The 27,556-nt window shown below is 33.5% G+C and overlaps 2 protein-coding genes across 2 annotated transcripts; one reads left to right on the top strand and one right to left on the bottom strand.

Annotated features, from left to right (window-relative positions):
- The first annotated feature begins 10,995 nt into the window (after window positions 1-10,995).
- Window positions 10,996-17,483, top strand: LOC115713975 (probable magnesium transporter NIPA6). Its single transcript, XM_030642473.2, has 9 exons — window positions 10,996-11,532; window positions 11,610-11,666; window positions 11,958-12,048; window positions 12,178-12,338; window positions 12,434-12,561; window positions 12,666-12,803; window positions 14,800-14,892; window positions 15,006-15,123; window positions 16,927-17,483. Exons 1-9 carry the CDS (start codon window positions 11,412-11,414, stop codon window positions 17,052-17,054), a joined length of 1,035 nt encoding a protein of 344 aa, XP_030498333.1. The 5' UTR covers window positions 10,996-11,411; the 3' UTR covers window positions 17,055-17,483.
- Window positions 17,484-25,435: 7,952 nt separating this feature from the next.
- Window positions 25,436-27,316, bottom strand: LOC115715331 (glucuronoxylan 4-O-methyltransferase 1). Its single transcript, XM_030644190.2, has one exon. The coding sequence runs from the start codon at window positions 26,499-26,501 to the stop codon at window positions 25,629-25,631; it is 873 nt and encodes a 290-aa protein (XP_030500050.1). The 5' UTR covers window positions 26,502-27,316; the 3' UTR covers window positions 25,436-25,628.
- Window positions 27,317-27,556: the final 240 nt, after the last annotated feature.

Genomic DNA, 27,556 nt, shown 5'->3' with positions numbered 1-27,556 from the left:
TAAAACTAGCTCCCATACACCATTTTTCTTCATGGAGTCGATCTCATCATCCGTAGCTGCTAACCATTTTGAAGATTGTGGACTATTAAGTGCTTCACTAAAAGTGACAGGATCCACAAAATGATCAATATCATATTCTCCTTCTCCAAGATAAACAAAATTATCATGACACTTTGTTGACTTCTTTTGTCTCTGAGATCTTCTTAGAGGAGGTACTTCAGGAATAACTTCTCTTTGTTGATCATTGTTTTGAATAACATCTTCCACAACTGGAATTTCTTCAATAACAGGATTCTCATTAACAATAGGAGCTTCATCATTAATAGGCCCTTCATCAATAATAGGACCTTCATCATCTTCGATATCGGGAGCAATATATTCATCAACAATGGGAGCATTACCAACTGGAGTAGGATGAAGACTACTATTATCATCTCTTGAAAATGACATAGGAATACAAATTCCTTTAGAGGACTCCCCCATTTCAAGAGATGTTGAAGGAATTTTCTCAAAGAACATCAAATTCCGTAAATTTAGCGATGCGAGATTCAACAATTCGCGTACCACGAGTAGGACAAGAAAAGCGATAGCCTTTTGAGCGCATTGGATAACCAATGAAATAACGGCGATTTGTTCTCGGATCTAACTTTTTCAAATTAGGATCATAAATCTTTACTTCACTGACAACCCCATACACGAAGATGATTAAGACTAGGCTTCCGCCCAGTCCACAACTCAAAAGGGGTCTTGGGAACAGATTTACTGGGAACACGATTTAAAATATAAGTTGCAGTCATAAGTGCTTCACCCCATAAAAACTCTGGAAGATTTGTTCTACTCATCATACTTCTAACCATATCCATGAGAGTGCGATTTCTCCTTTCAAAGAACGCCATTTTGCTCGTGAACCGTGCATAGTGTATTGAGCAACTATACCATTTTCTTGTAAGTACTCGGCAAAAAGCCCCATGTGTTGTCCAGATTCTGTATAACGACCATAATATTCTCCTCCACGATCAGAATGAACAACTTTGATGACTCTTCCTAATTGTTTCTCAACCTCATTTCGAAAAATTTTGAGCAAGGGCGTCAGATTTTTCTTTAATTAAATAGGTGAATCCATAACGAGAAAAATCATCGATAAAAGTGATAAAATACTTATTTCTTCACAACGTGGTGGAATAAGGACCACTGATGTCTGTGTGGATAATTTTCAATAAAGATTGACTGCGGTTTGCAGTCTTCTTTCTTGTTTTAGTCAATTTTCCACGAGTACAATCAACACAAGTATCCCAATCGAAGCATCAAGAGGAGGAAGTATTTCGCATTTAATTAAACGATCAACCCTTTCTCTGGAAATATGACCCAATCTTTTGTGCCATAACAATAAGGATGTTTCCTTAATATGAGGTCTTTTACCCACAATATTCACAACATTAAAAGAGGAATCTAAAGGAGCCAATGACAACTTGTAAAGACCATCAGAATAAAAGCAATTTCCAATAATTCGAGAGTCAAGCATAATGTCAACATTATCATTTGCAAAATGAAAAGAATATCCTTGTTTAACCAAAAGCGGAAGCGAAACTAAATTCCTTTTAAAAGTAGGAACATAAAAAGTATTGTTCGTAATAATCTTATCACGAGACCGTAATTCAAGAATAAATGTTCCAACATAGATAACGTCAACTCCAACATCATTGCCCACTTTAAGCTTGGACTCCCTCTCACTTGGCTTCCCGAGATCCCTTAGCCCCCGTAAGGAAGCGAAACATGAACAAGAGCACCACCGTCTAACCACCAAGAATCAATAGGAACATCAACTAGATTAGATTCAAAACAAACACATACCAATGGATTACCCGATTGTGCTTGCCTCTTTTCTAACCAAGTCTTAAATTTGTGACACCGTTCTCCGATGCCCCAATTTTTCACAAAAGTAACACTTCACATTAGAGTATTTGGACTTTCCATTGTTATTCTTCGTTTATTCTTATGCTCCTTACCATTACCATTCGTTTTGTAGCACCATCATTTTTATTCTTGAATTTTCCTTTTCCTTTGTTGGGCTTCGAGGTGAGAAACATAGTTAGCGCATTCATTCTTCTCCCTTTTAAGCTTGCTTTCTTCACTACACACTGAGAAATTAGGTCGCTGATAGTCCATGTTTGATTGTATGTGTTGTAGGCTGTCTTGATAAGGCTGAAAGAGGCGGTGAAGAGCATGAAGAGCTCGATGAATAATGAAAGAGTCGTGAAGAGGAATATTATGATCTTTCAACTTGGACCGAACATTCACCAATTTCGTAATAAAATCTCGCACTCCTTTTAATTCATCATACTTAATGGTTGTCATTTCATCCATAAGATGTCCAAATTTTCGCGTTTTCTCCAAGGGTCGTATAATTTTTCTACAAGATTGAAAAACTCTTTGGCATTTGTAGTGTCTGGCAAACCACTCAATAGATGTTCAGGAATGGATCTTTTCATAGTAAGAAGACTGAGACGACTTGACTTTTCCCATTGTGCATGATGAGTTCTCTCGGCAGCTGTACTGGAGTCAGTAAGTTCAGCAGGTTTTTCTTCTCGTAGGCACAAGTCCATATCCATTATGCCTAAAGTAAATTCCACATCTCGTTTCCATGTCTTGTAGTTGGAAGCATTCAAAATATGGATGGAAGCATTATTGTTGTTCGCAAAAAGGTGACCGAAAAATCCAAAAAATTAAAAAATTGAATAAGCAATATGAGCAATGTATTAGAAAATATTGTAGAATCAACTGGTCATTATAAACTCCCCTTTGGGGTGAGAATATAACACACACATGATCTACCTTCATGAAGTTAACAACAAAGAAAAAATACATATCATTTAAGAATTTTATTACCTTTGGGCAAATAAATTTCTTAAAAATATGTATTAATTCAAACAAAAAATAATAATAAATTTATATATTTAAATTATTACCTTTGGGCAAATAATTAAAATATATACATTTAATATTAACTCACTTCATGGAATGTGAACTAATATATGTAAATACTACCTTTGGGCAAGTAATTACACATATAGTCAACCAAAAATATAATATTTTCTTCAACATGTGAAATTTGGTGATAAAACAATCATTGAAAATTAATAATTTTCAACCAAATTTCCAAAAGAGATATATAATTGCTTTTATTATATTGATAATAAAAAAAAAATAAAGTGTCCACCATAACACATTATTTTTATATCAAATAATCAAGTTTTATAACTTTAGAACAACAATTAATGGAAAAATGTGAAATAAAGAATATTGGTGGAGATTACATAGTCAAAATAAATTAAATAAGAGAGTGACTATGTTTTATGGAACGAGAAGAAACTCAAAAAATTTTCTATGATTGACAAATTTCGAAAAATTATCAAAAATTATTTTTAATAATTTTTTAACTACATAATTATCATTAAAATAATAATAATTATTAAACGGAGTCAAAAAATTAATTAAAAATCATAGAAAAATCAGAAATTTAATTTTAAGCACGATGGAAAAAAAAAACGTCGAAAACGGACCTCCCAGCCGGCCCCACGCGCCCCCACGCGCCGCCTGCGCGAGTGGGCTTCGCGGCTGGGAGTTGTCTTCTTCCTCCAGCCGGGTCTGAAACCGGGTACGCGACCCGGATCTCCTCTAGTCGGGTCTGCTCGTTTTTCCGGCCAAATAATCGACGAAAACACTAGATTTTCGATGAGTTTTGCTCGGGATTGGATTTCTAATCAATCTAAATGTCTAATTTCGGCTATTAATTTCTAAAAAACAATAGATCTAAAGAAAATCTATTCAAAAAATAAAGAACATAAAAAAAATTGATTTGGAATATCAATCTTAATCAAAATACAAAATTAATCATTTAAGAACATTCATAAACAATTAATAATGAGATATCTATAATCAATTTTAGATTAAAAACAATAAAATCAAAATACACAATTATAATTTCACATTATAATCATATAAACCCTAAAACTTTAAAATTGAAATTCTCTTAATATAGACTATTAATTCAAACATATAATATATCAATTGAAAGAGAATTTAACGATCAATAAAATTCCTAAAGTTTTAAGATTTATAAACAAAAAATTACACATAAAATAATAACGAAATTAATATGAAATTATGGATAATTAATATATACAAATTAATTATACTAATTATAGGTTCTAAATCATATACAATAGGCAATCTGATACCACATGTTATATAAATTAACAATTAACCCAAGATCTATTTGTATATAACATAGAACACAATAATAAGATATAATAATTAGGTATGTGTACCTGATTGTTCCATAGCAATTATCTCTGATTGATCTACAGCAGTTACTCCAATTTGATAGTGCAATACTATCAACTAAGTCTTCCTCCCTAGATCTCTAAATCAGAAGCAGTTTATTTTCTCTGATTATCAAAAGGTATCCAATTGTGATGAGACAATATGTATTTATAGAGTTAGGGAGGGGACTTAGCTACAAAACCCTAGTTGGGCTGGGCCTGCTCATCAAAGGCTTCAGTCAACTAGAAAAGCCCACACTTCTGCTTCACCTAGACTTTACTCACAGATGCTAAGCCCATTAACAATTGATCACCAACAACATGGGCTAACACAGCAAAGAACTATCCAATCAACCCAAGTTTTAATAAAACCAATAAAATTTAATGTAAGCCCAAATAAAAGTCTAACAAGCACTACTTCCAAAGATAGCTCCATATCTTTACAAGAATGGAGGTCCTGTTATAATGGTCCAGGTAAGTGGATTTGCAAATCTTATTTGTTCTATCTTCTGTGTCTTTGACATATAAAGAAAGTAAGCAAATAATAGTGAAGAGCTTTTAGATTTTTAATAAACTGAATTGAACCCAAGGGTGGTAAATTTTACCAAAAGTAATTTATGTTGACAGATTGAAAATGAATATGGTTCATATAGAAATGACAAGGCTTATCTTCATCACCTAATCAGATGGCAAAATATCACATTGGAGATGATGTAATTTTGTAAGAGAATTCTCCATTATTTGATAAATATGTTAATCATACTTGATCCAACAAAGTTTTGGCTTGAGATAAACACCTTGATTATTAGAACTTTTTCCTAATTCGAGTGTTGCCATGTATACTACAGATGGAGGAACTAGAGAAACACTTGAGAAGGGAACAATTTGTGGAGATGCTGTCTTTTCAGGTAAAGTTTACGATTGATCCATTACTTAGTTTTATATCTAGCCTTTTCTTTTACGTGTATTTCATTGGTTATTCAATTCTAGAAGTTGTAAATGTACCATATTGTGCAACCTTTCACATCCAAAAGAAGTAATTTATGTTTGTCATATTTATGAAGTCTTTAGTGTTTTATTTAGAATGGAAATAACTGAACCAGAAATCTAACTAAGAATAAAATATAACCGGTTATTTAACTAGTTGATAAATATAATCGGTTTTTTTTATATATATATTATATTTTTAGTTATTGTGTGTTATTATTTGTGTTATTTATTTTGTTATGGAGTTGATTCTTTTCATATTTATGCCTCCGTATTTTTTCAAATTGATCCTCACCTTTTAAAAAAAAATTATAATCGATTTTATGAGGTATTATGTGTTAAGAGGTTTTTTTTATTGTAGAACTAGTTTTGTTTTTAATTTATGTTTTAGTCTTTTAGGAACTGATTTCCCCTTTATTTTTTTAATTGTAATCGTTTTAAATTATTGTGTGTTACTTGTTTGTATTCATTATGTTATATAACCGGTTCTATTTTAGTTATAATCGGTTTTGAGTTATTTCGTGTTATTAATTTTTATTCATTATAACACTGTTATAGAACCAATTCTATTTTAATTATAATTGGTTTAAGTTATTTTGTGTTACTTGTTTTTATTCATTATATTACAGAACCGGTTATATTTTAATAATAATCGGTTTAAGTTATTTTGTGTTATTTATTTTTATTAATTTCTTATAGAACCGTTTCTATTTTTATTATATCCGAGACATTTGATCCCTACTTTTTTTTAAAAAAATTATAACCGATTTTATGAGGTATTATGTGTTATGAAGTATTTTATTATGAAACTAGTTTTGTCTTTAATTTATATTTCATTGTTTTAGGAACTGATTTCTTCTTTGTTTTTAATTGTAATCGGTTTGAGTTATTGCGTATTACTTGTTTGTATTCATTATGTTATATAACCGGTTCTATTTTAATTATAACAAGTTTGAGTTCTTTCGTGTTATTTGTTTTTATTCATTATAACACTGTTATAGAACCGGTTCTATTTTAATTATAACTGGTTTGAGTTATTTTATGTTATTTATATGTATTTATCATGTTACAGAACTGGTTATATTTCAATTATAATCGGTTTGAGTTATTAGTTTTTATTCATATAACCAGTTATATTTTTAGTTACTGTGTGTTATTATTTGTATTATTTATTTTGTTATGGAGTTGGTTCTTTTCATATTTATGCCTCAGTATTTTTTCAAATTGATCCTCACCTTTTAAAAAATATTATAATCGGTTTTATGAGGTATTATGTGTTAAGAGGTTTTTTTTATTGTAGAACTGGTTTTGTTTTTAATTTATGTTTCAGTGTTTTAGGAACTAATTTCTCCTTTATTTTTTAATTGTAATCGGTTTAAATTATTGTGTGTTACTTGTTTATATTCATTATATTTTATAACCGGTTCTATTGTAGTTATAATCGGTTTTGAGTTATTTCGTGTTATTAATTTTTATTCATTATAACACTATTATAGAACCGGTTCTATTTTAATTATAACTGGTTTGAGTTATTTTGTGTTTTTTGTTTTTATTCATTGTAACCACAAAAACCGAATATTTTAATTATAAACCCTCATTGAGTTATTGTGTGTTATTTATTTTTATTCATTATATTATAAAACCGGTTCTATTTTTATTATATCCGAGATATTTGATCCCCACATTTTTTTTAAAAAAAAATTATAACCGGTTTTATGAGGTATTATGTATTATGAACTATTTTATTGTGGAACTAGTTTTGTTTTTAATTTATATTTCAGTGTTTTAGGAACTGATTTCTTCTTTGTTTTTAATTGTAATCGGTTTGAGTTATTGCGTGTTATTTGTTTGTATTCATTATGTTATATAACCAGTTTTATTTTAGTTATAACCGGTTTGAGTTATTTCGTGTTATTTATTTTTATTCATTATAATTCTGTTTTTGGAACTGGTTATATTTAATTATAACTGGTTGGATTTATTTTATGTTATTTGTATTTATTTATTATGTTACATAACCGGTTATATTTCAATTATAACTGGTTTGAGTTATTAATTTTTATTCATATAACCGACTATATTTTTAGTTATATCTGAGACATTTACTTTGGTGACTTTTCCAGCGACGTTGACTTTTCCGGCAACGTTGACTTTTCCGTTGACTTTCTGGTGACTTTTCCGGTGTCGATGACTTTTGTGGTGACTTTTTCGGTGCCACGACTTTTCCGGCAAAACTAATTGTTGTTTTACAAATATGGGATTTCTATTTTTTTTTTACAAAAATATAGCATAAAAAAAACCCATATAAATGTCAAAAAAATTAAAAAACCCATAATCCTATTGTGTTATTTATTTATGCCATAAAAAAGTAGACCATACCCTCAATTCCCATATTTATGAAAATTCCTCATAAATTAAAAAAAAAAAAAATAAAACGAATTAAGCTAAAAACAAAAACATGAAGGGATATTGGCGGCTAAACCACCTGAACTTTACGGTTTGTAACACTTAACCACAAAAACCGAATTTTTGGCGGCTAAACTACCTAAACCCTCATTCCGTTTTGTTCTACACACCTCCGTCCAAAAATCACAGTTAAGTGCCACGGTGGACTATCCACGTGTGTACACGTGACAAAGTGATAATATAGTGTAGATTTTAAACTTTAACTTCAATATCCAAATACATTAAAAATTATTAACTATAAAATCTAAGTTTTAAGTTAAAAATTAAAATGTCCAAACTTTAAATACAAAATAATTTAACTAATAAATGTAATTTATATAATATAAGATATACACTTTTATTAAAAAATATATAAATCGTCCCCTTCGGTTTATTCGGGTTAATTGGGCGGTTTAGAATAATTTGTAAACGACCCAATATATTCATTGGGTCAAAGGGGTTGGATTTTCATTATATTATTTCGGTAATGCTCTAAATTTTTGGTTCCTATGAACTAATAATCTGAAGCAATTAAGTTTTGAAAAGAGAGAGAACTTGACTGTTTGGAGGTGGATACCGTTGGTAGCTCCAGTGACAATAACATTGTGCTTTGGAATAATAAGTGGAGAAGAATGAAGTCTATATGTTAAGACCCTCTGCAAAAGGATTTCCTTCAAGGCCTCCCATATGCCCCTTAACCATGCTCTTCTCTGCAACTCCATCCTCTCTTTCTCTCACACTCTCTCTCTCCTGAATTATAAATAAAATTTGTTGTTGGATTAAACTCTTTCTTGAATTGGTGATGGAGGCGGGAATGAATGGTGTTGTGTTCACTTGTCTGTTGAATTACTCTTGTTTAATGAAAAGCCACAAAATGATGACCGGTGCCGGAGGCCGTCGTTGAAACCGACTTATTGATTGCTTTGGTGAGATTTGATGTCGTTTGATTTGAAGGAGATGACCATGGAATCGTCTTCGCTGCCTTCCTCCGTCGACAGCCTTTGCCTAACGGAGACGGCCGTGAGGGCGGGGATGATGAAGGTGAAGAGCACGAAGAAAATGTAAGGGGGTTCTGTCGAAGAAAAAGAAAGAAAAAGAAAAAAGAGAAAAAAAAAAGGAAAAAAAAGTAAAAAAAAAACAAATAATTTTTTTCATCTGATTTTTAATTTTTTTTAAATATTTATAATTATTTTTTAAAACTAATATTACGTGGACCACTAAAAATTTGCCACGTGTACACACGTGTACAAGTGTGTACACGTGGAAAGTCCACCGTGGCACTTAACTGTGATTTTTGGACGGAGGTGTGCAGAGCAAAACGGAACCAGGGTTTAGGTAGTTTAGCCGCCAAAAATTCATTTTTTTTGGTTAAGTGCTACAAACCGTAAAGTTTAGGTGGTTTAGCATGAAATATGAATTTGGGTATTAGGTTTACAAAAATATGACATATCAAATACTATAAAAAATTTAAATGTAAAAAAAATACCATAAAAAATGATAAATTTATAAATACTATATTTTTGTAATTTTTTTAGGGATAATTGCGGCAAAAGTCCCCAAAAACTTAGGGTTGATGCAGATTAATCCCTAACCTCAAAAATTGGCGGTAATAGTCCCCAAGGTGACATTTTTTGTAAGTCCGTTGGTCCCCAAATTAACTGATCCGTTAAACCCAAATCAAATGATACGTGTCAATTTTTAATTGGTCCAAAAAATAATTTTAATTAAAAAAATTTAAAAAAAACTAAAAAAATATATTTTAAAATCAAAAATTTATTTTATTTTATATTATTTTTCTTTTCTTTATTTTGAGAATAGAATGAATTTACCAAAAGTGCAATAATTGAAAAATCTTCAACTTATCTTGCGGGCACGTCTTGGGAAGACAACAAGTTTGGCTTTGTATGTCTTAAGCCTCTGAACATTAGATTGAAGACCCTCCAATGACCTGTTCCTACGGCAGTGATCTATTGAGATTCCAATGGTGGGAGCAAGCTTCTTTGGAATTCCAGTAAGCTTCTTTGGAATTCCATCTACTGAGATTCCAATGGTGGGAGCAAGATTCAAAATCATATTTTTTTATTTTTTTTTTCTTCTTCTTCTACATCCCCGGTGACTATCTCATCCCCACCCCAACCACACAGCACCCATTCCTAGTCAACCCCAACCCAACCCCAGCCACCCCACCCCACCCCACAATCGACCACCAAAACTCACCATTTTAGTTTTCTATTTATTTATAAAAAATAATTTTAAATAAAATAAAAAAACCCTAATTTTTATCAAGCTAAACTTACTGCATTTTCAAAATATTAGACATAAAACACAGACTTGGTGTTGCAGTGATCGGGAATGGGTTTTGCAGCGCCGATGTTGGAGAGAAAAAATCAAAACTTGGTCAACGACTTCGGGAGAAAGGTCCTTGGAGATCACCGCTGTGGGAGAGAGTAACGCCTTAATCGACTGGGAGGAGGAGGGCTTCGCCATTTCCGTCGATGATGGTAACTTTAACCCTCCAGTCCGACCTTCCACCCTTGAGCCCCTTGGTTGGCCGTCGTTCTCCTTCTCTCCTTCTTGGTTGTGCACGATGTGCGAGCTCCAGTCACCGCAGGCCAAAATGGAGGCCATGGATGATCTCTCTAGGTCCTGAAATCTTGTGGTGGTATTCAAGGGCTCTCATGGCTGGGTCAAAGAAATGAAAGAAGATGAACAAAGAAAAAAAAACAGAAAAGAAAAGAAAAATATAAAAAAATAATAAAATAAATAAAATTCTGATTTTTAAATATATTTTTAAATTTTTTTTATTTTATTTTAAAATTTTTAATTATAATTATTTTTTGGACCAATAAAAAATTGACAGGTGGCATTTAGTTTGGGTTTAACGGATCAGTTAATTTGGGGACCAACGGACTTACAGAAAATGTCACCTTGGGAACTATTACTGCCAATTTTTGAGCTTAGGGATTAATCTGTATCAACCTTAAGTTACGGAGGAGGGAAATATCATATTTCATTAAAATATCATATTTTATTTTATTACCGCCAATAAAATATCATATTTCATTAAAAAAGAAAAAAAAAAGAGTACGTACGTGAGGGAAAAAACCTAGAATATAATAATATTGAAGGTATGACTGTATATCCCGACTAGAATACGTTGAGGATCCATATGGGCGATTGTGATTGGGTTTAAAACATTTGGAATTATTTATGGTCTAAAGAGCCAATTGATGAGTGCCAAATCAACCCCAAGTGAATTCATTAGAACGGTTCATTTCGGGCTTTGCAAGGAGACGAGTGACTGGCAGGTGAGAAACAGGCTTTGCTTTCTCCGTAACGACCTCCTCCTCTCTCTCTCTCTCTCTCTCTCTCTCTCTCTCTCTCTCCTCCCGAACTAAGTCAAAAAAGACAACCTTAACTCTCAAATGACCCAATTTTGACGAACCCAAATCGCAACTCTTTTTCTTCTTATTCTTTTTTTTTTTTTTTTCTGAAAAAAAAAACTGCAAATCTTATTCCAATCTCATTCTACGACTGAAAATTTCACACCACAAATCTCAGTTTGTGATATGAGTCGTAGCCTTTCATCTTCGGGTCTTCGAAATTGTCGTTTTTGGTGGTGCTATTGTTGTTGTACATAGTGATTGATAATAATAGATGTACTCGAGTAATCTCACGGGATTTATCTTGGCGGTCGTCTCTAGCGCCTTCATTGGTTCCAGCTTCATCATCAAGAAAAAGGGTCTCCGAAGGGCTGGCGTAAATGGCCCCAGTGCCAGTACGTTCTCTTGATTTGTTTATTCAATTTTCAATTATTGTTATTTTTTTGGTGTCTAATTATGTGCGTTGAATTAGGTGTTGGAGGGTATGGTTACCTTTTGGAACCTCTTTGGTGGCTGGGAATGGTTACAAGTAAGTGTTTTAGCTCTCTTCCTCTACTTTGGCTGCTGTTTTTTCAGTAGTTAGTATGAGAAAAATAATGATGTTGGTATTTGAGTATGCCCTTTTTCAGAAACCAAATAACCAAATCAATAATGATTTTGCTCTGCTATTTATTATAACTTGTCAATTCAATTTGGGAACGTCTACAACCAAATAGGCAATTGCGTTTCTTAGCTTTTCTTTCCCGGATATTGAATTTCCTTGATTTTTACACTTTAGAGGATGTGATACTACATATTAATGATTTTTAATACTTGGCAGTGATTGTTGGAGAAATTTTAAACTTTGTAGCATATGTTTATGCCCCTGCTGTGCTTGTGACACCGCTTGGTGCACTGAGTATTATTGTTAGGTACATTCTGCCATTCTGTTTTTTTCTTATCAAAACTGCTTCCCTTCCTCTTTTTCTTCTCATTTAATCTTTCTAGCGTTATGCTTAGGTTAGTAATCTGATATATTGATCTGGGAATGGATATGGCAGTGCTGTTTTAGCTCATTTCTTGTTGAAAGAGAAGCTTCAGAGAATGGGGATGGTGGGCTGCCTTCTATGTGTCGTAGGCTCTACTATGATTGTCCTTCATGCTCCTCAAGAACTTTCTCTTACCTCCGTGGAAGAAATCTGGGAATTGGCTATTCAACCAGGTAGATACCTATTATTCATTACTAGTGAAATGGTTTCTTCTTTCCCTTTCTTTATATGGTAATTGATCTGATGTATTCTTACCTCTTGCTTGCAGCATTTCTTTTATACACAGCGTCAGTGGTAGCACTGACATTAGTTCTTATTTTGTATTATTCTCCCCGCTATGGCCAAACCAATATAATGATCTATATTGGGATATGCTCTGTGGTTGGATCATTAACGGTAAGTTACTTTATCATTCTAGCCAAATGCGGCTTCTCCCTTGTGCTTTCACTTTACTATTTATGGAACCTGATATCTTCTGTGATTTGTTCTCCCATTTCCAGGTCATGAGCATAAAAGCCATTGGTATTTCTATAAAACTTACATTGGAGGGCATAAACCAGTTGATATACTTTCAGACATGGATTTTTGCAATGGTTGCCGTCACCTGTATCATAACTCAATTAAATTATCTTAACATGGTTAGTGCATAGTAATACGTCAGTTAAACTTATGGTCATGTTACACCTTATTATATTGCACTATATCGCGTAGTATTGCATTATATTGTGTTATTTACATATATAACTATATCTTTGTTTTAAAGTGTATTAGAATGTCACATTTTCTGTTTCAACTTATTAATAATTAACATTTTAAATAAAATTAACAATTGCAAATTATTTCAAGTGTAGAAGTGATTAAAGAATAAATGAGCTAAAGTGATATGAGAAAACAGAAAGTGATGTAAGCAAAAATGAGTGATAAAATGATGTGCAAAAAAGGTAGAATAGAAAATTAGGAGATAGAAAGAGATGTAAAAGAGAAAGTTAGAGAGAACTGATGTGATAGAAAGTTAGAAGAGAAACTGAGGAAATAGAACGATATAAGAGAGTGTGATGAGAGTGAAAATGATGTTGGAGAAAGTAAATGTGAAAGAAAGTGTTGTGGGTGAAAAGTGAGGAGAAATATTGTCTGCATTATGATGCATTTCTGCCAATAAGTATGTTTTAGGCGGTATAGTTTATGCTAGTTTAAACAACTAAGAGATTTACAAATTTAGAATATGTTTGATGCGGCCTTACTTTAAGGCCTTCTTCTGATTTGGAAGATGTGATTGAGGTTGATAGCCTAACTTTTCTTCATATCTCGTTTGACTAAAATTTTATTTTTGCTTATAGCTAAAAGTATAAGAAGCAAAAATTTCGACTTTTTTTTAATTGTTTAGATAATGATTATATAAATATATTTTTTTTATTTAAAATTCTTTTCAAAGTGTTTGCGCTTCATTAAAAAAAGATCCTCTGTGTAAATATGGAAGTAAGTAAATTATTCTAATTTTAAAAATAACTTCTCAAAAGTCTTTTTAAGAGAAGTTACAGTCCTGTTTGGCTAAGCTTCTACTTTTACTTATAGGTAGAAGTATAAGATAATTATATGTTTTGACTTATTTTTACAGTTTGGATAACTATTGTATGAAGATTTTTTTAGTGAAAAATACTTTTCAAAGTTTTTGGATATCATTTAAAAGAGATCTCTTGTGAGTAAATTATGAATTATATAAATTATTCTAATTTTGAAAATAGCATCTCAAAAGTCCTTTTGGGAGAAGCTACAAATTCAAGCTTCTTCCAAAAGGACTTTTAAATTAAAAAGAGAATTTTCATTTTTTATCCAAACATCCCTAGAAGGACTTTTTTAATTCTAAAAGCTAATACGTCAAAAAAAAAAAAATCTAAAAACCAAAATAGTGCTTATGAAAGCTAAGCCAAACAGGGTCTTAGCTTCTCCCTATAGGACTTCTGAATTAAAAATAAAAAGATTATTTTTTATCTTAACACTCTGAGAAGCATTTTTTTAATCCTAGAAGTTAATAAAGAGCTTAAAGAAGCTAAGCTAAGTTAGTTGTGATTTTGTCTAGCTCTTTTGTTTCTTTTTGGGTTTTTCTCATCTTAGGATAATGAATCCTGGTCTTGCAAGAAAGATAATACAACAGTGTAATTTGCTTTCTCTCTTACTGTGATTGCATAGGAAGTCCTCTTGTCACTTATTATATTTTATATCTTTTTTCTTTGGTTATCAATTGAAATATAATTAGTTAAAATTGAAACGAAGGCGTGGCTTTTCCTTCTTGTATACAAAAAAATAATCAGTACTGGACACTATTTAATTTCGTGAATACAAAACACTTTTTGGCAAGTTTGCCATCCACAATTCCTTCAAATTCCTATTCCCTTGTGCTATGTGTATGAAAGAGGTTTCAATCATAGCTGGTATCAAAATATCTCACCTATACGTTTCTCCCTTGTTTCACTTTTCTTGTTTTACTTTGCTAGCAAATCTGTATGTGAATGCAACTATTTCTGTTAAGGGTTGAAAGTTGACATTTAGTTGCTGGTTCAAATGTTCTGTGAAATCATCCATTGTTCCGAACCAGCTAAACTTTCTCCAAGCATCTGACTCCTTGGGCATTTGCAGGCATTGGATACTTTCAATACAGCAATTGTTTCTCCTATCTATTATGCTATGTTCACATCTTCTACAATATTGGCCAGTGCGATCATGTTTAAGGTATCCTCTCTCACACATGGTGATGAGAAATGATGTGCCCTGTGTGTGGGTAGGGACAATTTCTTATTATCTGGGACTATAATGATTAGGAATTTGTTTTTAAATATTTTTAGGACTATTCTGGTCAAAGTGCAAGCAGCATAGCATCAGAACTTTGTGGGCTCATCACTGTATTATCTGGGACTTCTATTTTGCACAGTACAAGAGATCCAGATCCACCAGCCATTGCAGGTTTGTTAGTATGCTTACGATTCATTACTACTTTTCATAGCATTGGCATAATTGGGATTCAAATAACATGTTTGTAAAAGGAACCTCAACTCTTGTGTATCTCTATTGCATTTGCTTACCTAGGTCTCATAATATGCTTGTTTAATTGATAATGCAATCATTGTTGAAAAATAACTTAGACAAAATTGAACTGTCTAGAGTAGTATTCTTATGAATTTTACCATTTTTTCTAGAAGGAAAAATCAATATTCAGATGGGTCCTGAACAAAACTAATTTAAAAGTATACATGTAGAAGATACAAAATTAAAATGATGGAGTGTGAGCTTCCCTAAGCATGAGGAGAACAAAAAAACAAAATGAAAGAGTGGGAACTAGCTAACATTGGCAGATTTAAGGTTCTGTAGCCATGCTTTTATTATTAATTAGCTAAATCAGTGGAACAACCTTAAAACTAGGAACAAAGATGTCAAAAGTTCATCTTTTGTTTGTCCCAAAAATAAAAAATAAATATTGTTATTTTTATTTAGGTAAATAGCGGCATAAATATCCAAAGAATTGAGTTTGTAAGCGGTATAAACTCAATAATTTTTTTTAGCGATTTAAGTATCCAATGTTAATAAAAGTGCAATTTTCGTCCAGTTTTGTCAGTAGACTTCGTGAATGCCTTAAACAGGACACACATGTAAGATCCATATTCTAAATCATTTGGGTCTGGATGAAAAAATGTAGTATGGGTTACTTCTAACTCTTCTTTTAATAAATTCCAAATGAAATTTGTATTGACGAAGCTGGATAAAAATTAAAGTTGTACTAACATTGGGTAAGTATGCTGCTAAAAGAAAAATTATTGGGATTATGCCTGTTACAAACACAAAATTTTGGGTACTTATGCAACAATTATTCCTTTTTATTTTCATGTGGCCGTCCATTTAAACGACAGTTCATATGGCAGGAAGAAGCAATTTCCAAGGAAAAAAAAAACACTTTAAACCCCCTCGCCTTATGCTCTAGATTTTATTTTTTTTCTTTTTGAATGGTAGATTCTAGCTTGAAATTAAAACGTTAATGAATTACAGAAATGAATTCAGAATTCATAACATTAAATTTAGAAGGGTAATAAATTTAAATTGAAAGGTTAATAAAGGTAGACATTGACTTCATAATGGCAGTTCTTCAATATTTAGTTATCTGTTGTCTTTTTCATGGAGAAGAATGGAATGCTTTAAAGCAGATTCTCTTCTTTAAATTGAAATTTTGTTGCCTGTTCTTATTTCACGTGTTGTTTCGGTTTAGAAATTAATTTAGCATGATGTACATATGTAGGTAAATTTTGTGCCCAGCTGACAAGTGACTTCTTTATTATATAATGGAATTCTTATTTTAAATTTATTATCATGACATTCCCTAGGAACCTGCCTTTATCTGCTTTAAATAGAGAAGTTTCAATTTACATAGGGCAATACAAATAGGTAGTAAGTAGAATCTATTTGCAACAGAGTTATATCTTGTTAATTGCGCATTGGTATAATAGTTCATATAGTTTTATTCCATGGCAAAGCTACGGCCTTTGCTGTAATGGGAGAAGCATTTTAGAGTAGAAAACTTTGGGAGTTGCATGATGCTAAAATCATATAACAAGCTTTCGTTAAATATGTGATTAGAATTAGAAAATGGTGTTTGTACTTTGTAATCTCTTTGAGAAAGAAGTATGTAGCTCTAGTACAACCCTTAAATGTGTGTGATGTTCATCTACTTTCCACTTCGAAATTGTGAACATTTTTGTGAATGATGTAAACCTGCAGACTTGTACACACCATTATCTCCAAAAGTATCATGGTGCATTCAAGGGAATGGAGAATGGAAGCAGAAAGATGAAGACGGGACATCTCCGAATTTCTTCACGATCCTACAACCTGACTATTTCAAGTGATTAAGCTATTGCTCAAGATGATTTGGACTTAGTCACCCCCCAGCCTTCGGTTTCATCGTAAATTTTATTATTGGTGAGAACAGAAGGTTTCTAGTCTGCAATGGGCTTGTTTGTGCCAACAATAACATGCAGCTGCTAGAAATGTCAGACGGTCCCGGTCCGCTTTTTTGGCATTTTTGAATTGAAATTTTTGAGTTCCATCCTGTGCAATAGACGATAGTCAAACAGCTATTGTTTCAGGGAAATGTTTGCCCTCCCTTGTCTCCTAAATTGGTTCCTCCATCCTATTTGCCATATTGTATTTAATTTCTTTTGTACATTAAAGTGGTATGTAATGGTGTGCAGGCTGTACTAGTGAGTTGTCCATGCATTTTGATTCACACAAGAAAATTTAATTTGGTAGTTTTTTTTTTTTTTTTTCAGTTCAAATATAGTTTTGTCTCTGTTCGGAAATGTGATAATTTTTTTTTTGAAGCTTATGGCTCACTCACACAGTTGGTTCGTGGCTCTTTGATCAAAGCTTCCTCCAAGTAGGTGAACAATTTCATACAAGTGACTATTTTAAGACCCAAATTTGGGTTTGTCTAGTGCGTTCTTTTATCGACCTACTTGGGAAATGGGTTTAACATTTTTACTAATAAAAGCAATTTAATTAGTTTATTTTGTAATTAATTTTTGAGAATTTTTAGGGTGTCTGTCAAAAAATAGGTGTACTGTTTCACCATCTTCGTGCTTTTTTTTTTTTTTTTTTTTTTTTTTGACAAAAAGAAATGTATCTTATTCATGATTGGATAAATCATCTATAAAAATAGCTTGAAAAGTAGTAGGGACAAAGCCACCTACCATAGCCACGACCTAGAGAGAAACAAGAAGCAGTCACAAAATAATTGGTTGTCTTGTTCGTAGATTGTTTGACAAAAATACAAGAAACATTGTTAAGATCATAGATTATAGTACGACGATCAGAAATAACTAAACTAAAAGGAGACAATTAAGGAGTCGAATTATACAGGGCATCAATAATGCTTCTATAGTCCGACTCAACAACAACTTGATCTAGGCCTCGTTCTTTGATCTAGCTCAAAGCTTCTTTCAACCCAATTGCCTCTGCCAAAAGAGAAGAGACACGGCCAGGCAATTATTTAGACCAATGAAAAAGGAAAGCTCCATGATGATCACATGACAACCCTCTAATTTCGAAATAAAAAACCCTAGAAGTGACAGAGGCATCTACATTGACTTTAATCAGACCAATATTGGAAACCAACCAATGCTCCACCCGAACACAAGGACTGGAATCCATTGTGTTTGTAGAATTTTTGTGAGCAATCTTCCATTGATTAATGTAAGACAACACAGCAGCCACCACCCCATTTGCAACAAAAAATTTACTTTGCCAAACAAGCTCATTTCTTACTTTCCAAAGAGACCAACAAATCATCGCAACATGACAAACCAAAGTCTTTGAAAATTCGATGACCAGTTGATAAAACCATCCTGAAAAATATGTGACTGAAAGGTTACAAATAGCCCCATCAACCTGCTGCCAACAAGCTTTGACTAAAGGACACTCAACCAAAACGTGGAGGATTGATTCATTCATACCTTGCCACATCGGGCAAATGACAACCACATCAACATGTCAACCTTTTAACTGTGTCAGTGTTGGTAAACACCTAGAACATGCCCTCCAGAGTAAGTCTTTAACCTTAGGAGAAATTTCGCCATAATGCCATCCAAAGGCCAGAATTATTATCTTCCGACCACCTACATGAAGTACCTAGAGAAGCTTGTAAGCACTCTTCACCGAATAAATCCCTGAAGTCTCTTTAAACCAATACCAATGATCTAGCCCAAGATTATCATTGAACACAATACACTTAATTAATCGTTAGTCAGAAGCATTGAACGAATCCTCAAGAACTTCATCATCCCACACTTGGGCCCCTCCCGCTATAATCTGATTGACCTTTGCCCCCTCGAACCTAGGATGGAAAGAAGTAATCCTGGGCTGCTCCTCGCACAAAAGCCACAACTACCCCAGAATGTCAATAGAAGAACCATCAACAACACACCACCTGGAAGCAGCTATTGAAAAGCAAGAATACTTCTCCAAACATAACTAGGACTCGACCTCAACTCTGCAGACAAAAACAATTCACTAGGATAATACCATGCTTAATATATACGACCAGTACAAGCGAATCAGAATGAGTTAAAAGCTGCCACCCTTGCTTCCTAAACATAGCTAGATTAAAATCATGTAAACTCTAAAACCCCATCCTGCCATTATCTTTATGAACTGTCAGCATCTCCCACGATAACCAATGAATACCTAGGCCATTACTACTTGCCCGCCACCAATACATACACATGATTCTCTCTATTTGAGAACAAAGCTTAAGCATAAGTAGAAAAATACTCATAGCATAACTAGGGAGAGATTGAGTAACAAATTTTAAAAGGACTTCCTTTCCCAACTTAAAGAGCCACTTTCCGTCCCAAATTTCCACTCGCTTACACATTTTATCATTGAGAAAACCCAAACTAACGTTTTTATCCCTGCCCATAGTATTAGGAAGACCCAAATACAAACTTTGATCACTTACAACCTGCATCCCCAAAATTTCCTAAACTCGAGCACGATCTACCTTCGAGATATTAGTGCTAAAAAAGATAGATGATTTAGAAATATTCACCTGTTGATCCGAAGCTTGCTCAAACTTTGTTAGGAGCTCCATAATCTTTGCCGCCTCTCTTTCATTAGCTCGACAATAAAGATAATTGCCGCAAACAATGTATGAGAAACAACAGGAGCTCGCCTAGCCACCTTACACCCATGAAGCCACTTATTTGTTTCATATTCCTGATAAGCCTAGAAAAACCTTTAGCACAATTCAGTACCGAGACTTTGACCCCCATGGCCAATTCAGTATCGAACTATTGAAACACATCCTATAATCAACTTTACCCAATGCCGAGGTAAACCCATCTTAATCAAAATTACTTGAAGAAACTCTCATTCGATACGATCATAGGCTTTGCTCATATCCAACTTCAAAGCCGTATACCCATCTTGACCCTATTTCTTCCATGTTAAGTAATGAAGGACCTCAAAAGAGATTAAAATATTGTCTAAAATTAATCTACTAAGAATAAAAGCACTTTGCGCATCAGATATGACCTTGGAAAGGAATCTCAAGACGATTAGCCAAAACTTTTGTGATGACCTTACAAAGAGCATTACAAAGAAAAATAGGACGAAGATCTCCCATGACCGTCGGATTCTTCTTCTTTGAAATAAGGACCAAGTTTGTATCCATCTGGCATCACACAAGAGGCAAAAAAAAATTCCTAACTAATAAAATAACATCCTTACCCACAACTGATCAAAACCTCTGATAAAAAATTGGAGTCATACCATCAAGCCCCAAATTTGTTAGGATGCATTTGAAACAACGCCTCTTTAACCTCTTCATTTGAAATAGCTTTCAACAAGACCAAGTTATGATCAGTCGTAATAGCCGAAGGAATGCAATCAACAATTTCTTGTCACTCGACTGAATATGATGAGAAAATGTTGGAAAAATAATCCAACATGACGTCCCCCAAGACATGCTCCCAGTCAACCCATTGACCTAGGGGTGTTCACTAAGTATTCGATCCAATCTAATCTGCACGATCCAATCCAATTCAATTTGCAAAATGCGGATATCCGCACTTGCGCGTATTAGATTGGATTGAAAAATCTAAATCCGCACGCGCGGATTGGATGTTGTTTGACTTCAAAAAGTAACTGATCCAATCCAATCCAATCCGCACTTAATTATATATATTTTTAAAAAATTAGAATATAGGATATATATTAATTAAGACACAAACTTCTAATTTCTTAATCTTTTTTAGTAATATATTGAGTTGGTGTATTTTATTTGTTTTATAATAAAAAAAATACTAGAAAAATTATTCTTATTCACATAGACACATACACATAAATTTAAATATATATACTAACTTATTTATTTTAGTAATGGATACATATATATATTTTAGTGTAAATCTAAAGATGAATACATATATGTATATGGGTTTGATTTATATATAAATGGAGATAGAAATATATTATTATTGGAGATTAAGAAACAATAGTATTTTTATTTTTTTCTATGAAATTTTAAATAATTTATCATTAAAAAAAACAACCGATCCAATCTGCACTATTGCGGATTGGATTGGATTTAAACTATTATGCGGATCAGATTTGATCCAAAATATGAAATCCACACTTAGTGCGAATTGGATGTTGTTTGACCAAAAAAGTGCGAATTGGATCGAATGAACACCCCTACATTGACCCATAGAATTTTTTAGTTGGTGAATTGTATTATTCTTCCATCTAGTTGTGGCCTTAGAGTGAAAATACTTCGTGTTTCGATCTCCATATTTGTGCCACAATTGCTTCGATCTCTGGCACTAAAAAGTTTCCCGCTGATCTAGTATTACCGCTAGACTTTTCTTTGCTTCATCAAATTGTTGAAAAAGAGACCTCATCACGTCTGTCCTAGAATTTCTTTACAGCAGCCCGAGTAGCAACAATCCTTGCTTCAAAATTTCTTATTATTAATCCTCCCTAATCCATTAACCTCTGCCCACAAGTAGCAACCTTCATAGTAATTGACTGGCCTTGAAGCAAATTTCAAGTATTCTGCACAATCAATCCGCACATTTCCTCCTTAAGCCATACATTTTTAAATCGGAACGTCTTAATTCTCCTGCCAGTAGTCCTAGGCACCGGATGAAGAAAAATAAGACAATGGTCTAAATGCCCAAAATCAAGATTGAAAAGCTTAGCTAAATGGAACCGAGACATCCAAATTGAGTTAGCAAAGGCCCTATCCAACGTGAATTACACCTATTGGCTTGTTCCTTTACCCCATCCCAAGTGAATTGATGACCATGAAGCTCTAACTCATACAAAGCATAGTCTAAAATAGCCAATTGAAACACCTCTAGCAACCATGACGGATAAGGCACTCCTCCTCTCTTATCCATCTGATCCATAACATTATTAAAGTCCTCTATTAGACACCAAGGCAACGAAGATTTATCTTTATGAGTCTCTAACATAGGAAAAATAGGGTCTTCATAAGTAGCTTCAAATGTTGGCTTCTGGTAGTAAGAATGAATATAATCCCATTGTCGGTGGTTGCAAAACCAAATAGCTGGCAAAGCATGTCCACAAGGTATTCTTATAAGCTATAATACACTGCAAGTGGAAGTTCGTTTATCCAAATCAACCGTATATGCACCTCCAATGTTCATCCTAAATTTAAACATTGATGCATTCACACGTGTAACTGAACAGTGTCGTGAAACTTTTTGATGTTGTTTGAAAATCTTCACAATATTATTGTGGACAGTTTCTTTCCACTTCGACATAGATTCTCTTCTCTTGCAAAATCGACACATTAACCAAAACCTTATACTCTCCAAAAGAGTAATAATTGGCTTGTCCCTTACATCCATAATAGCGTGGTTAAAACTTTCACATATGTTGTTGAGTAACATGTCACATTTAAACCCTCTTTAAAATGTGCTTTTGTCTATTATGTTGGTGGTTTAGCAGCCAACCACTTGTAATCACTCTCATTTTGATTCTTTTAACTCTTACATTTTAGAGTCAAACTCTGCTGGTATAGTGGCTCGAGCTGCTGCCCAAAGCATCTATTTCAGCTCGAGCCCAGAATAGTCCTTTTGGAAGTTTCCATACGTGTGTCTCACACGAAAGCAACTGTGCAGGGTGTTGAAGATAGATTCCACAACATTTTGGAAACCCTTTTTCCTATCACTCATCTTAGTGAATGGGTTAGGGTTAGTCAGTGTCAAATCATCCTTCAACAGCTCGAAGAACCATGTCCAATTGCTAGTTGTCTCTTTTTCTATAACTGCATATGCTATTAGAAATATGCATTTAGCCCCATCTATCTCAACAACTACCAACAATACTCATTTGCAATACCCTTTAAAGAAACACCCGTCTAAACCTATCAGTGGTCTGCACTCTCTTAAAAATCCATCCTTGTAGGCCTTCAAGCATATAAATACTCTCTTGAATATTCTTTGTCCATAAACCAGGTCAGTCTAAAGCTTAGCTTTGCTACCAGGATTTGTAGCTAACATCTGATTCCAATAATCCTCCAATATTGCATATTGTTGAGCTACTAATCCCTCTAAAGGCAACATGGATAGATATAAAGTGAGATTCGTGGAAAATGACTACGGTCAAAGAGAAGGCATCAACTATGATGATGTATTTGCTTCAGTTGCTCATCTTGAAACTGTTATATTATTAATAATTTCTTTAGCGGCCCAAAATAGATGGAAGATCTATCAAATGGATGTAAAGTCTACTTTCTTAAATGGTTTCTTCGAGGAAGAAGTCTACATTGAGCAACTATTGGGCTATTAAATAAAAGGGCACGAAAAAAAAGTTATGAAGTTGAAAAAGGCTTTATATGGCCTAAAGCAAGCGCCAAGAGCTTGGACTAGTCAAATTGACAAATACTTTCTAGATAAGGATTTCACTAAGGGTCCATATGAGCATGCACTTTATATCAAAATCAAGAATGAGGATACTTTGATTGTATACTTGTATGTGGATGACTTGATTATCACTGGTAGCAGCTCGAGTATGTTTGAAGAGTTCAAGAAAGATATGGCAAAAGAATTCGAGATGACAGATATTGGGCTCATGTCATATTACCTTGGTATTGAGGTGAAGCAAGAAGGCAAAGGTGTTTTTATCACTCAAGAAGACTATGCTAAATAAGTACTTAAGAAGTTTAAGATAGATGATTCTAATCCAGTTAGCACACTAATAGAATGTGGAGTGAAATTGTCTAAGCATGACGAAGGAGGAAAAGTGGATCCAACTTTCTTTAAAAACCTTGTTGGAAGTTTGTGCTACCTAACTTGTACAAGGCCGAATATTCTCTATGTTATTGGAATCGTTAGTCGCTATATGAAAGCTCCAATAACAACTCATTTGAAGATTACAAAGAGAATACTTCGGTACAAGTACGATCAATTGTGGACTATTTTATTCATCCTCTAATAATTGTGAGATAGTTAGATATAATGATAATAATTGGAGTGGAGACTAGGATGTTAAAAAAAGTACTATTGGATTTGTGTTCTTCATGGGAAACACAGTCTTTACTTGGATGTCAAGAAACAACAATTCATTATGCTATCAACTTGTGAAGCCAAATATGTTGCTGCAACTTCATATGTTTGTCATGCTATTTGGCTGAGAAACTTGTTAAAGGATTTGAATGTGCAACAAGAGAAGTCGATTGAGATTTGTGTTGATAGCAAATCAACATTTGCACTAGCAAAGAATCCATTTTTTCATGAAAGTAGCAAGCACATCGACATCTGTTATCATTACATACGAGAATGCATTAGAAGAAAAGAAGTAAGAGTGGACTATATCAAATCTCAAGATTAAGGAGATATTTTTATGAAACCACTCAAGAGAGAAACATTCATCAAATTACGAATTCTAGGAGTCACAAATCAAGTTTAAGGAAGAGTATTGAAATATTAAACTTGATTTAATATATAGTTAATTTCTAGAATTTTCTTAACTTTCTAGAATAATGTTCTTGTATTTACTAGTTTGTTTGACTACTCTTCAAATTTTTAGAATTTTTTTTCACTTTTTTTAGTAGTGATAATTATATATGTAGAAATTAGCCATTTATTAATGCGTTTAGAATAATCTATAGAGCCCTATAAATAGACATGTAATCCCACCATTTTGTACCAAATAAAAAATCACACAATTTGAGTTATAAAATATAGCCGCTTCCATATTATTCTCTCCAATACTTTCTTATTTCCCAACAACAAAAGGATCTATGAGGTGGAGCTGATCACAGAGGGACTTGCGGACTCCTGAATCGCAGCCACTTCCAAATGAGCCCAAGCAATCCACTGCTCAGTAGTGTCAATGTAGAAATGGAGGCGTTTTTTGTTTGGTCTATGCCAGACAAGCCAAGATAACAGAAGAAGAGGACAAACTCATACCTGGACATATGGCTATAGACATGAATAACGAACTCGAGCTTCAGAGTCGGGACCAGGAAGATACTTAACACTTTTCTATTTCTAAATAATTCATTTAAAAAAAAAAAAAGTTTCAACAATATATTATCTAATAATAAGAATTTATTATTTATTAGTTGGACTTCGCCACATCTCATCAAACTTGTAGTTGCACAGAATCTAATAAATTTTTTAGTGCATATAAATTAAGGAATTAGTAGGTGAATCAAGCAATCGGTGAGCTGGAAGCTAGACAATTAACTGTACGAATGACGATGAAACCCCATTTTATTTATGAAAAACAAAAAAAATAATTGGAAACTCAGCTGTTTTGTACCTTATACTACAAAATGATGATCATCTCAGCTGGGGATATATATATTTAATTATATATATATATATATATATATAGACAACAAAAACAAACAAACAATTAATAAGAAAAGTTAAAAAAAGAAAAAATTATTAGTCTAGTAGTGTTGGGCAAAATGGCCTGTCGGAACCATCTCTGTGGCTAGGAATATTGAAGTGCCTCAACCTTCCCTCTTGCTTCTTCATATAACCCTCACATAGAAAAGCCATGGAGAACTTATCTTCCACAACCCTATTCACATCATGAACAAACACATCGGTCTCTCCTTCTTCTCTGTTCCTGGCCATCATCCCAGCTGTGTAAATGGCAGTCATTCTTCCAGGTGCCTCATCATAGTACCCAGTTGGAGCATCAACCATGATCACATCCCACTTCGTCTCGTACACTAAGCTCGGCAACCCCTTAAGGGCTAGCTGGCACATAGAGAATTTGGGATCGCTGACCGCCGTACACTCCGGCCCCTTCCCCACGTCCATCAGGTTGTCAGCCTCATGCACCTTGCTCTCGTACGTCACATGGTACGATTCCAGCGTTGGGAAGCGGCGTCGGATTTGCTCGATCCACGCCTCGTCCTCTTCGAGGAAAACCGTGCGCCCTCCGTAGTTGAGGGCGCTCCACATGAGGCTGTCGTGCCCTAGCCCGAAGACGAGGAAGTTGCATGGAGACTTCTTCTCAAGAACTCTCGCCGAGACGGATATTTCTCTCAGTGTTTGTTGTGGAGTGATGGTGGAGGTTGTGTAGTGGATTAGGGTTTGGGCTAAAGAAGGTGGTATTTTTGTGCATGTTTGAGTATCATCATGAGGAGGGCATTTGCTACTACTACTGCGCCTAGCGTTGTTATCATTTGTGGGTTCTTTGGAATCTAACGATAAGTTTGATCTTAAGAAGAAGAGAAGCAAAAAGCCTAGGAAAACTCCGACAAGGAGAAACTTGAGGTTGAGTGATTGATGAGCTTTCGTTCTCATGCTTTTATGATGATGAAGAAAAGGAAAAACAGATATATAACAATCAAAAACTGGATTTTGATATTATGGGTGTTTCTAGCTAGCTAGGGAAATTAACGAGACTGTATATAAGATATTTGTTGAAGATATATTATAGACTACTAAGGAGTAAATGATCGGTTTGCAGATCAAAAAGGGATATAGAGATGTGAGATGATGATATGAGCGTTGAAAAAGTAGCAATTGAGATATGATGTGGTAGTATGTACGTATTATATATATATGCTTAAACATCAAGGAATAATAGTGATGACATGGATCTAACGTACGGTTAGAAGCTTGATGAAGACATAAGAGCTGCTGTGGTTTTTGTATTAAGCAAAAGCTTGGTTAGGTAGATCTACTAGTTCGGTGAAAGTTTTTTTTTTTTTTTTTTTAATTTAATCATTTGTTAGGGTTAGTTTGAGTACTGCTTATTCATTTTCGTGAGGCTTGAAAAAGTTCTGTTAGACTTAGATATATGATGAAAAACTATATATGTGACAAAAATATGGTTCATTATAATATATACTATAAATGATCATACATACTTTTAATGTCAAAAGGCAAATCTTGCCAACTTAAAAAGTTTTGGTTTTGAATATATGTGGCATCACAACTTAAAATGGTTTGTAGATATTTGATTACATATTATAATCTATCATCGCTTTGATTGAAACTTTTAAGCAAAACCCTATCTTCATCAAGGACTGTGGAGATTCTTTTCGTTTAAGAAAAATCATGATATCAGCGAAATTATAGTCAAATAATAAGAATAATAAAAAAAAAAATGCCACAAAAGAATAATCTTAAAATTACTTGCAATTTCTTTCATAAGAACTGGAAAGATGATTAATTATTCCAGCAATATAATTAATTTTATCACTCTGAAACTAGAAAAAAGAATCATGGTGTTTGGTGCATTACCTTATGATAAAAATAATTTAATATACAAAAGGTAATACTATAATTTCAAGATGGGGATCGTTGGACTGTCTATTAGTTTGAAGTTAGTTAGTCATATTCTTGTTGCTACT

The sequence above is a fragment of the Cannabis sativa genome, chromosome 4, assembly GCF_029168945.1.
Source record: "Cannabis sativa cultivar Pink pepper isolate KNU-18-1 chromosome 4, ASM2916894v1, whole genome shotgun sequence".
In the NCBI taxonomy this organism is placed as follows: Eukaryota; Viridiplantae; Streptophyta; class Magnoliopsida; order Rosales; family Cannabaceae; genus Cannabis; species Cannabis sativa.
This window is presented reverse-complemented; position numbering and strand designations above follow the sequence as displayed.